Here is a 12,343-nt window from a genome sequence, read left to right as displayed (position 1 = left end):
ACTAGTATCGTGCCAGTTTGGGAGAGATTATAGCGTGGATGACGACCAAGTATACTAAACTGGTTCAACATTTACAAACTTACATTTTCAATTTTCTTTGCTCTTTTTCGTCAGCGGGTCTATATCTCTTTATGTCTCTTTAACTTAGTGCGTGCTTCGTTTTTTTTCTTTTCTCTCTTTTTTTCTTTTTTTTTTCTTTTTCTTTTTTTTTTTTTCTTTACACATGGATAACACATGACGGTTTTCAAGTAGGGGCTTGGGGGGGGGGGAGGGCAGGGAGTGCGGTTAGGTGATGACGGATAAGTATTAAGTAAGTCGATTATACAGGGCGTTTTCAATTTAACTCGATCTTATTCAAATTCGATCATAATTCCTTTTCATTTAATAATTAAAAATTATTGTACACGCAATATTGCTATTGCTATATTTACACGATCTTCTTTTTGTTCTTTTTCTATTTTTTATTTTCTTTCCTTTTTTTTTTTTTTTTTACTGTCATCCCTCGAAATAAAAGAAGAAAAGAAAAAAAAAGCCCAGAAATAACGAGTAGAGAAATAAAAAGAAGAAAAGAAAAAATAATTATAATTAGTATTTATTTCTCATTGAAATAATCAAGAGTTGATTGAGACACCCTGTTAATACGCGTATGTATATATATATATATATATACACATACAAATATATATATATATACAAATATGTATATGATATGAAAATATTTTTATATACATATATATCGATGGGGGGGGGGTAGGGGAAAATACATAAACTAGACGAGAAAAGGAATGAAAACATCTAATAATATACGTAAACACACGTATTTACCATTTTCAAATGGAACACATTATAGGGTTAATGCATTGACGAGGCACATCCTGATAAAAACGCGTGACAAATACAAAAGACGAAAATGAGAATGGAAGATAGTTTCGAAAGTTTTGATTTGTGTAAAAAAAAAAGAAAAAGAAAAAATAAAATCACAGGTCACAGATTTGAACTATTTCTTTGGCGGCTTTTGGAAAATATCGAAAACGAGAAGAGATGGTTTTCGAATGGGGGCCAGGAAGGGAGTGGGTCGGTTATGGGATTGAACGGAGGGGTCGTTGAATTGGCATAAGGGGACGGAAATAATGCATTCGGGTCGAGAAAGAATTGAACGAAGAGAGACACACACACGTATATACATGTATATATATTATATCATTATGTGGCAGGGAAATTTCTTTTTTTTTTCTATTTGTTTCTCCATTTTCATTCTTTTTCTTTTTATCTTGCGTTAAGAAAGATCGAGTGCCACGGTATTCTTTATTAGTTTCTTCCTTTTTTTTTTTTTTAATAACGAATCTCACCCGAGCTCGGTTAAATTTCGAAGGATTATTTAGTTTATTTATTATATATATATATAAATATATATATGTACATGTATATGTATATATATATATTATTTGCGACGCCATATTTGACAATGTTTTCTCATATATAATATTCTTCTATCTTTTATATTTTCTTTCCTTTTCTATTATATTTTTCAATACGATATCATTTGACGTTAATCCTTCTTCAATTATATTTTTCTTTTTTTTTTAATTTTTTTCGTTTATTGAACAATTTAAGTAGAACGTTATTTTTTTTTTCTTTTTTTTTTTTCTATTCTTTTATTTTTTTCGTAATATCCTAACAATAAACCGAGTTCGAGTACGTCGAACCGACGAAGAAGTTGCGAGTGAAAAACTCAAATACGAGAAATTTGACAGAAGATCGTTGATTCGATTTATTTAGTTATTATAAATAATAAAAGTTCTCAAGAATCGTGCAATTTTCAAATTCATAGAATAATAACAATAATAATAATAATAATAATAATAATAATAATAATAATAATAATAATAATAATAAAAAAAAATGAAAAAAGAACGAGAAGTAATTACAATACGTGTGATGGTCGATTTGTGTCAATTCAGAAATATTAAAACATAAATTTATTACCAACTCGCAACGCTCAACTAAAAAGTTCCCCATGTATTTATTTAATTAATTAATTTTTGTTTCACATTTGATTTCTTTCTTTTTTCTTTTCTTTTTTCTTTCTTTGTTCTTCCTCTTTATATTATTAATTGTTTCTCTCTTTTCTTTTTTTTTCTTTTGCACTTTTTTCTCGTCCGCTCTGTCGGTAAATTTTGGTCTGATTTTTTTGTTTTTTTTCAATTGCTCCTTCTCCTCCTTCTTCGTCGTCCTTTTGTTATTTTTGTATATAGATATATATGTATATATATATATATATATATATATATATATATATATATATATATATATATATATTTCTCTCTCTATTTCTCTTTTTCGAAGAGAAAAAAACGTGAAAAGCGTGACATTCGTTCTCTCTCTCTTTCTCTCTCTCTCTCACACGAAAAGGTATTATATTAAAAAAAAAAAAAAAAAAAAAAAAAAAAAAAAAAAAACAAAGAAAAACAGAAAATATACAAGTGTAGTGTCCTCGTTTGATCGATCGCCTACCAAAGATTTTTTTATATCAACGAGGAAATTATCCTAATTTCTAAACAAGATCCGACCAATAATAATTATTCTATTAATAAGATAAATTAATTTCCTCGTTGAAAAAATTTTTGTTGCGATCATGTGTCGGAAGATGGAAGAAAAGGAAATATATATATATATATATATATATATATATATATATATATATATATATATATATAACAACAAACAAAAAACAAAAAAAAACAACTACTGCTTTTTTAACATTAATATTTTTGTGTTTTCTTCTTATATACCATTATCACTATTTGATTATTATTATTATTACTATTATTATTATTATTATTATTATTATTATTATTATTATTATTATTATTATTATTATTATTATTATTATTATTATTATTATTATTATATTTGCAAAATATGCAAATTTGTGTAGACATTGTTTATGTTCCGTTTTATCGATCGATATAAATTATGATAAATAATATCGCATTAATTTTATTTAAAGAAGTAACATTAAAATGAAAAAAATATTTTTTTCGCAAATAAAACGGAAAATGAAGTGCTATTATCTATTTTTGTTATATATATATATTTTTTTTTCCTTTGTTAGATCTACAAAATAATAATTCACATAGTCATAGAATGTATATCTATATATCTAAACGAGACATTCATTTTAATATTACCTCGTGTTCGAGTCTAAAACACGATTTCTTATCGATCATAATCAATCAATTAATTAATCAATTAATTAATTAATTAATTAATCTTTTGCATTTTCTATACATTGTCACACGCAAATCTAACAGAGAGAGATAGACACACACAAACAAACATACACACGCATACGCGCAGACACACACGCACACACACATACACTGATAAGTAGATATATTTTAATTACGTTATGTACTCATCTGCATTAGGTGTTCTGTTTATAATTATTTTTTTTTGCAACATCGAAAATTAAGGTAGAAATTCGTAGGTAAATATGTATATATACATATATATAGTATATACCATATATATATGTATATACTATAATAATGATTGTACCATTCTTATATATATATATATATATTATAGTCACAGAACAATTAACGATTTTCTTAAGGTTTTTTTTTTCTTCTCATTAATTCCATAAACACATGGACAGACAGACAAACAGACAGGCAGACAGATAGACAGACAAACAGATAGACATAATAATAATAATAATAATAATAATAATAATAATAATAATAATAATAATAATAATAATAATAATAATAATAATAATAATAATAATAATAATAATAATAATAATAATAATAATCATAATAATAAACAAAAATATTTGGAAAATTTATATTAGAATTACCGATAACTATTTTTTCTTTTTTCAATTCGAAGTTGAAAATACATTTCAACTTATAATTGGTATATTTTTTGTTCATAATTTTCTATTTTTTCATAATTCTTTATTCATAATTTTGTTCATAATTTAATATTAAATAATGAAATTTTTAATATATTCAGATTGTTTTTACTTTTTTATTACTTGAATTTTATGATAATAATAATAATAATAAATAAATAAATAGAAACAAAAATAAATTTTGTATCACAATTACGATCATTATTATAATTAGGAATGATCGATTTTATTCTTTTCTTTTTTTTTTTTATTTTGCAAATAAATTTAGTGGTTCTAAAAGTGGTAAAAAAAAATTTATAACAATATTTTTTTCATATGTAGAAATTATCGCACAAGACTTTGTTGTTATTATTATTACTATCATTATAATTATCATTATCATTATCATTATCGTTATCATCATCATTATTATATACAAGAGCAAAATATGTGGAATTAGAAAATTTGCACGACGCCCAAGTGTAAAAGAAAGTTTGTTGATTGTTATCAAACGTTTTTCCTTTTTTATACGCTTTTATTATCATTCGTTTCGTTCGTATATATTATATTTTTTCTATTTTTTTTTTTTTTGATAACATTTTTAATCAATATTGTAGTTTCCATTTTTTTTTTTATTATTTTTCTTTTTCTTTCTTCCTTTTTTTTTATTTTTATTTTTTTTTATTTTATCTTCTCTACTTCGTGAAATTTTTTTTAGATTTTCCTGAGCGAAAGTAGTACAGAGTGTCATGTTATGAAGATATTCGATAAAAATCTCTCTACTGTGAAATTTGTTTGGAAAATATCGAATTGTTAAAAAGAAAAAAAAAAAAAAAAAGAAAAAAAAGAGAAAAATGTAGGAGAGTTCTTTTTAAATTTGTTAATAAATTTATCTCGATTATTTGAAATATCGAGTACATATATGGTACTCTGGATAAGCACAATGAAATTTATTTATTTTTTTTTCTTAATTGATACGAAGAGATGCTTTATTTGTTATTAAATTTAATAAAAGTGTTTAGATTGCATTTGAAAAATTAAATTATTAAATTATTCATTGAAACAACATATATATATATATATATATATATATATATATATATATATATATATATATATATATATATAAAAAGAAACAAAAAAATATTAGTAAAAATCTAATCTTGTATATTTTTATAAAAATGCAATAAAAATAGATATTATAATATTATTTTTTAAGTATAGATATACTTGTCATTTGTTAATCGAATAAATTTCTCCATATACAGTGAAAAATTCGTAATACTCAATTTGATTTTAAATTGCGTAACTAGGAATATTTTTTTTATGTCCTGATCCACTTTTCCTATAATACAGAGACTTACGATCATAGAAATATCCACAAAATGATATTTTCCTTTTTCCGTAGTAATTTTTCTTCCATATTTTTTTTGTTGTTTTTCTTTCCTTTTTCATCATATTTAATCTAAGTAAGTAACTTTTTAAATTGTATCAAAAGTAAACCTGGTAGTAAAATGCAACACGGATCGTTCGGATTATATTGTTTATTTTTGAAATAATATTTTTGATTTTTTCTTTTTCCCCTTTATTTTCTAATTGTTCTCATTTTTTCTTTCGTTCATACACGCGCGTTATTTTATTATCTTTTGCATCGGAGCAACGTGCAATAAATTCTTTGTCGTCAATAATAAACGCACACAGACACATAGCGAAGCTTTATGATTCAAAGTAAATTAAAAACATTTCTTTATTCTTTTTCTATTTTTTCTATTATTTTTTATTACCAGATTTTCTTTCCCTCTTTCTCTTTTTCTCTTTCCAACGATACGAAAAATAAAAAATAAAAGAAAAAAGAATAACTCAATAAATAATTTACATGTATCACGCGATACTACATATTATATATTGTACTATTATATTTATATATAAATTATAAATAATAATCGAAGAAAAATATTAATATATAAATTATACAATTATTTAATAAGTAAAATATTAATAATAATAACAGTAATAATAATAATAATAATAATAACAATAATAATAATGAATATTTAATAAATAAATAAATAAATAAATATACTTATATACATATACATATATACATAATACATATACATATATGTATGTATGTATATAAAATGTATGTATGTATATATTTGTATATGTATGTATGTATATAAAAGGAAACAATAAAAAACAAACTTTATACTGTTCATCATATTATATATGCATTATTATACTATACATATATATATATATATATATATATATATATATATATATATAAATATATATATATACGTATATATAAAGTTATTATATAGACTATTTTTTTTTTTTATATACGTATTTCTTTATATTTCTTTTTTCTTATTCTCTTTTTTTTTTTTTCTTATAGATTTAACACACATTCTTACACACTCGAAGCTAAAAATTGTTTATTCTAAACTCGTCGTGCGGGTCTCTTCTACTCACTTTCTTCGCTATCGTGTCGGGTAAAAATATTGAAGTTATTCGAGGGTGTTTCAAGACATAAGACAAAAAGAGAAAGAGTAGAAGATATACGAAGAGATAGAGTGAGAATATGTTTATGTATATGCGTATATGTGTGCGTAAGAAAGAGAGAAAGAGAGAGAGAGAGAGAGAGAGAGAGAGAGAGAGAGAGAGAGAGAGAGAGAGAGACAACGCACGACTCATCTCTACGGTTGATTGTACGAAAGCTTCTGTCTTTTCCTCCAGCTAGAAACGGATCAAGTGAAGAATTTCTTAGGGATCTTTTTGCTTTCTTCTTTTTCCTTTTTTTTCTTCCTTTTTTCTTTTTTTTTTTTTTTCTTAAAAAAAGAAGAAGAAAATACATTTCCATATATGACAAATTCATATAGACCCTTTTTCGTGAAACTTTTCATAAACCTTAATTTTTTTTCTTGTTTGCTTTTTTTTTTCTTTTTTTTTTTTTTTTTAATCTAAGAAATATTACTTCTTTTTTCTTCTTCTCTTTCTTTTTTTCTTTTTTTTTTTTTCTTTTCTTTTCTTTCCTCGAAAAACACATTCCCCTATATGAGACAAATTCATACAGGTCTTTTTCTCAAAAATTTTTATAAATCTGTTATTTTTTCTCTTTTCTTTTTTTTTAACCTAAGAAATTCTATTCGAAACTGTAACATGCAGTCAATATACATACGTATGTGAATTGTTTCTTATCACGACTGAAATTTTTCTGCTGATAATAATTTTCTGGATTGTCGTCGTTATAGAAGTATTGTATTTAAATAATGATTTGTCACGACGTTCGTACATAAATTATATACTAAAAGAACAAAAAAAAAAAAAAAAAAAAAAAAAAAAAAAAAAACTTAAAAAAGAGAAACAAATAAAAAAAAGAAAAATTAAAGGAAAAAAATTTTCCTTGTCCTATCATACGTATACGGTGTGTACAATTTTAACGTAATTGAAACGTTCAGTATTAAGAATAAAAATTATTTAAAAGGTATAATACATTCACTATGATGATAATAATAATAATAATAATAATAATAATAATAATAATAATAATAATAATAATAATAATAATAATAATTTTTTAACATCGAACTTTATTAAAAATGATTGAAATTTTCTCAATTGTATTTTTTTTTAATTTCTATTAAACAAATATTAAGATTAAATCACGAACTGTATTTTTTCAATCGATAATTTCAATAATCCTATGTCTGTATTTTGATATTCGTTAAAATGGCACACACACCTTCACTACACATACGTACACTTATACACGTATGTATATGTGCCTATGTACATGTATCTACGTGAAAATATTATTTGTATAAGAGCGTCATCTTCGTTGAAGTAGACCTCGCAAACGAGGTCAGTTCCATCGAGACAGAATTTTGTGCTGAATTTTCCAGAACATCGATCGTTAGGACACGTGTTCCGGTTAAAGACGACATTAATACAAATTTTTCGCCTCAATAATGAATGACTAAACAAATGAATAAATAAATAAATAAATAAATAAATAAATATAAACGATAAATAAATTAAAAATATAAGACACAAGGCAAGATTAAAAACAAAAAAAAGGAAAAAAATACACATATACATATGTATGTATAGTATATATATAATACAAGACAATAATTGGGAGAAGACAATGCACGTTTCGCCGGTTTGATCGAGAGAGCACATATAATAATATTATATAATATATATATATATATATATATACATATAATATATAATAATTATAATATATATATATATATACATATAATATATAATAATTATAATATATATATATATATAATTATAATATATATATAACATATTATAAAATATATATATGTATGTATATATATATATATATATAAAACATATAAAGATATATTTCTCCGGCACACATGCAGGACGCATCGTTATTCTAATCTTATAACGTTAAGAATATGTGTATGTAATATGTATATGTATATTATGTATGTATGTTATAATATGTGTGAACGCTTATCGCACGCACGCACGCGCGCGCGCGTTATACAATGTTTTGCCGGTGTTTGTATATGCAAATTATTTTTGCATATGTATTTATACAATCTGTTTTCATATATGTCTATGTAAATAGGTTTGTGTGCGAGTGTATATTGCATATATAGAACATATACGTAGAAATAATATCGATGAAATATATCGAATTGTAAATGTTTTCATCTTTGTTTGCGCCGCAGTTTTTATTTTACCCTTTTTCTTTTTTTTCTTTTTTTTTTTTTTTTTTTGGTTTTACTTTTTATTTTTCTTTTTTTAATCATTTGTTATTTGTTTGTTTATTTTTATATATCCGTTTATACTTTTTCCCCCTTTTTCTTTCTTGCGTTCTTTCTTTTTGCCTTCCTTTTTTTTTTTTAGATTTCATAATTTTTTTCGCACTTATTTTTTTTCCTTTTTCGATTTTTATTTTTTTCGTTTGATTATTTTTCTTGTTGTTGATTCAATTATTAATAATATATATATATATATATATATATATATATATTTACTATTTGTTCTATTTACTGTGGAGTTTACGGAACGAGCTCGTGTATTTTTATTATTATTATTATTATAATTAATTGTTATTGGTAATTGTTAATTTTTGTTATTGTTGTTGTTATTGTTATTATTGGTATTGTTACTGTTATTGTTAACGTATGAGTGTACATTGTGTAGGAGTTAGAGAAAGAGAAAAAGAGAGAGAGAGAGAGAGACGGTCACGTGTAGATGTTAATTTAATAACTCGTTATACCGGCGTTTTTGGCAATTTCCTGCGCGTTGGTGAGGACGGTGTTTTGTCCGTTTCGGTTTCTGAAAAATATTGTAACATTTTGTTATATATATATATTATATATATACATATATATATATATATATATATATAAATATATAAATATATATATATATAAATATATAAATATATATATATAAACAAAGGTCAGAAGCAATTCTATCTTGGATCTTGGAAAAAAGAAACAAAAAAAAATCTCCATCATGAATAATTATTTATTAAATATATATATGTATGTTTTCTTTTGATCATGGATATAATTTTATTGCTTCGAGAATTATGATTTGTAAATTTATTTTTTATTTCTTTCTTTTTTTTTTTTTTACGAATAATTAAATAATAATAAAAATTTGTTTTCGCGCAAATAAAAGGAAAAAACATTTTTCTACATTAATATATTTTTTTTTTCTAATTACGAATGCGGGTTCCTTCTTTTTTGTTTTTATTACTTTTGTTGCTTCGCAAAATTGTAATTTGTTGATTTGTCTATTTTCTTTATCTTTTTTACATGAGTTGCAGTTAACTATTCTTCGACTTTTTCTTTTTTATTCATTTACTTAGTCAATGATTTCTAATCTTTGATTTTTAATTTTGTCAATGATTTCAAATCAATGATTTCTAATTTTCTAATTCTTTGAATTTTTTTTTTACTATTTTTTTTTTTACTTACCCATTAGAAGACCCATGTTGGATGATTTTCCGGACGACGATATCATTCCAGGATCATCCAATAAATCACCTACACTGTGATCATATCGGAAATAATATTGACGCGTTTTTTGTTTTTGTTCAAACAAGATTTCTTTCTCTTTTGTTTTACATAAATACATATATACATAGAAAATGTTTAATTATTAAAAATACTTACATGTCTGTTGCATGTTCGATGACAAGTTCGGCGATATCATCGGTACGTTCAATGATCTGTGCCACTTCTTCGAAACTTTTGTCAATCAAGGATACACCTGACCATTCCAATACCTGTAAAAATTTATTTATATCTAAATAATAATAATAATAATAATATAAATAATAATAATAATAATAATAATAATAATAATAATAATAATAATAATAATTTTGTACTATACAATCAATATTTTTAAAAAGATTGATTGAAAAGAGGAATCAATAATCGATTCACAAAACTGATTTGACAACTATTTTTCATTTATTCTATCTCAAGACAAATTATATATAGATATATATTTTTTTATTAATAATAACAGACAAAAAAAATGAAATACATAGATTTATTTATGAATATACCGTGTGATTGGGATCAAAAGTTCTTAGATGTATATTAAAAATTAATAGATAAATGTTCTAATAAAAAATTTATTATGAGATTCGATGGGAGTTTCACCTATATATATATACATACATACACAAACATATAAACGCATAGTTACGTATTACATAGGTTATATACATACTAGATTATATACATAGCCATATAAATTTCGTTGCGAGAAAAGATAGGTAAATGTACATATGTACATAGATATAAAAGATAGATACCTTATCGCCCTGCTGGAGTCCGGCTGTGTCAGCTGGACCACCGGGAACGGTCCAAACGATATATGCGAAAGTACGACCGTCAGCTCCTGTTTTCCCGCCCACAACTCTCATGCCAAAACCGCGTGCTATAACACAAGTTGATGAACGATATATTCTCTCGTTTCGTCGGGAACCTTTATTTCTTTTTCTTTGTTCTTTTTTCTTTTTTCTTTTTCTTTTCCTTTTTTTTATTGCCCCTTTTCAATGCAATCTACGGTTAATTTCTTTTCTTTCCTTTCCTTTTACTTCCTTTTATTATCTTCTTTCCTTCTTTTACTTTTCCTTTTTTTAAATTCGATAACGTATATGCATGCATGAATGCATTCATATGGTTCTCTGTGACGTTTTTAATGAACGTTATAAAAAAAGAAAAAGAATTATTATAATAATAAAAAAAGGAAGGAGAAAAAAGAATTTTTTAATTTTTATCTTTACATGGATCAAAATTTGCGTTAGATCTTTTGTACTTTTTTTTTCTTTCCTTTCTTTTTCTCATGTCATGCAACCAGATATTTTTTTTCTTTGGAACAAATCTAAAAATCTATCTGTACAGATGGCTGACATAGTAATTGATATTATAAAAAAAAAAAAAAAAAAAGAAAAAAGAAAAAAATCATTTGATATTTACGTCACATTTTTTCCCCATTTATATATTATTTCTTTTTTATTCTACGTCACTTAAACGAATTGTCCATGAAAATATGTACAAATGTACGTTGTTAAAAAAAAATTCTGTTATTATACTATATACAGTAATAATAGTTAGTGTAATTATTAAATATATATTATTTAACAATATTAATATAATAGAAAGAGAGAGAAGAGAAAGAGAAAGAAAGAGAGAGAGAGAGAGAGAAAGAGAGAGAGAGAGAGAGAGAGAGAGAGAGAGAGATAGATTATATTTGTATATGTAAAAAAGAAATAATTATACTATTCTATAAATATAATAATAATAAATAACTATAATAGTACTATTATTTAGAAGTATTAATAATTCATAAAAAGGAAAATATACAATAATATTATAATCTTATTATTACTATATTAAATACTATAAATATTATAAAATTATACTATTACGTATTAAGTATAAGTTTTGACGTTAAATAATTTTCTTGTAAACAAAAGTAAAAGGACAAAAAAGAAAAAAAAAAAAAAGGAAAAAGAACAAAAGGAAAAGGAGAAATCGTTTTATAAAAAAAAATATTAACAAAATTTTCATACGAAATCAGGCAGCATTTATCGATAAATATTTTATTTGCAATCTATACGTACATTAAAAATTAATTATTTCAATCTACTGATCATTAATAGTTTCGTCCGACCAATTGATTAGTATCATTATTGTTGATGTTGTTGTATTACGTTCGAACGTAAATATCTGTACATATATATGTACGTTAGGTAAAATCGATTTAGAGTATCCTCTCTCTCTCTCTCTCTCTCTCTCTCTCTCTCTCTTTCTCTCTATCTCTCTACCTTGCAGGATTTGTGGTCCTTGCTAATAACAGTACGCCTACTCGATCCAAACAAAGAGTAAGAGAATGAGTGAGTGAGAAAGAGAGAGA

General features: G+C 23.9%; 1 protein-coding gene across 17 annotated transcripts in view; it reads right to left on the bottom strand.

Annotated features, from left to right (window-relative positions):
- LOC124949138 (regulating synaptic membrane exocytosis protein 1) overlaps positions 1-12,343 on the bottom strand; it is a 173,747-nt gene that overhangs the window by 20,449 nt on the left and 140,955 nt on the right. For all 17 annotated transcript variants that reach the window (XM_047493759.1, XM_047493760.1, XM_047493757.1 and 14 more), the window contains 4 exons: positions 10,737-10,861; positions 10,084-10,196; positions 9,886-9,959; positions 9,177-9,235 (listed from right to left, as the gene is read on the bottom strand). In XM_047493759.1, the coding sequence (XP_047349715.1) occupies positions 9,177-9,235; positions 9,886-9,959; positions 10,084-10,196; positions 10,737-10,861 (371 nt within the window). The remainder of the gene's footprint in view (positions 1-9,176; positions 9,236-9,885; positions 9,960-10,083; positions 10,197-10,736; positions 10,862-12,343) is intronic.

This window comes from Vespa velutina, chromosome 5, assembly GCF_912470025.1.
Source record: "Vespa velutina chromosome 5, iVesVel2.1, whole genome shotgun sequence".
Taxonomy (NCBI): Eukaryota; Metazoa; Arthropoda; class Insecta; order Hymenoptera; family Vespidae; genus Vespa; species Vespa velutina.
This window is presented reverse-complemented; position numbering and strand designations above follow the sequence as displayed.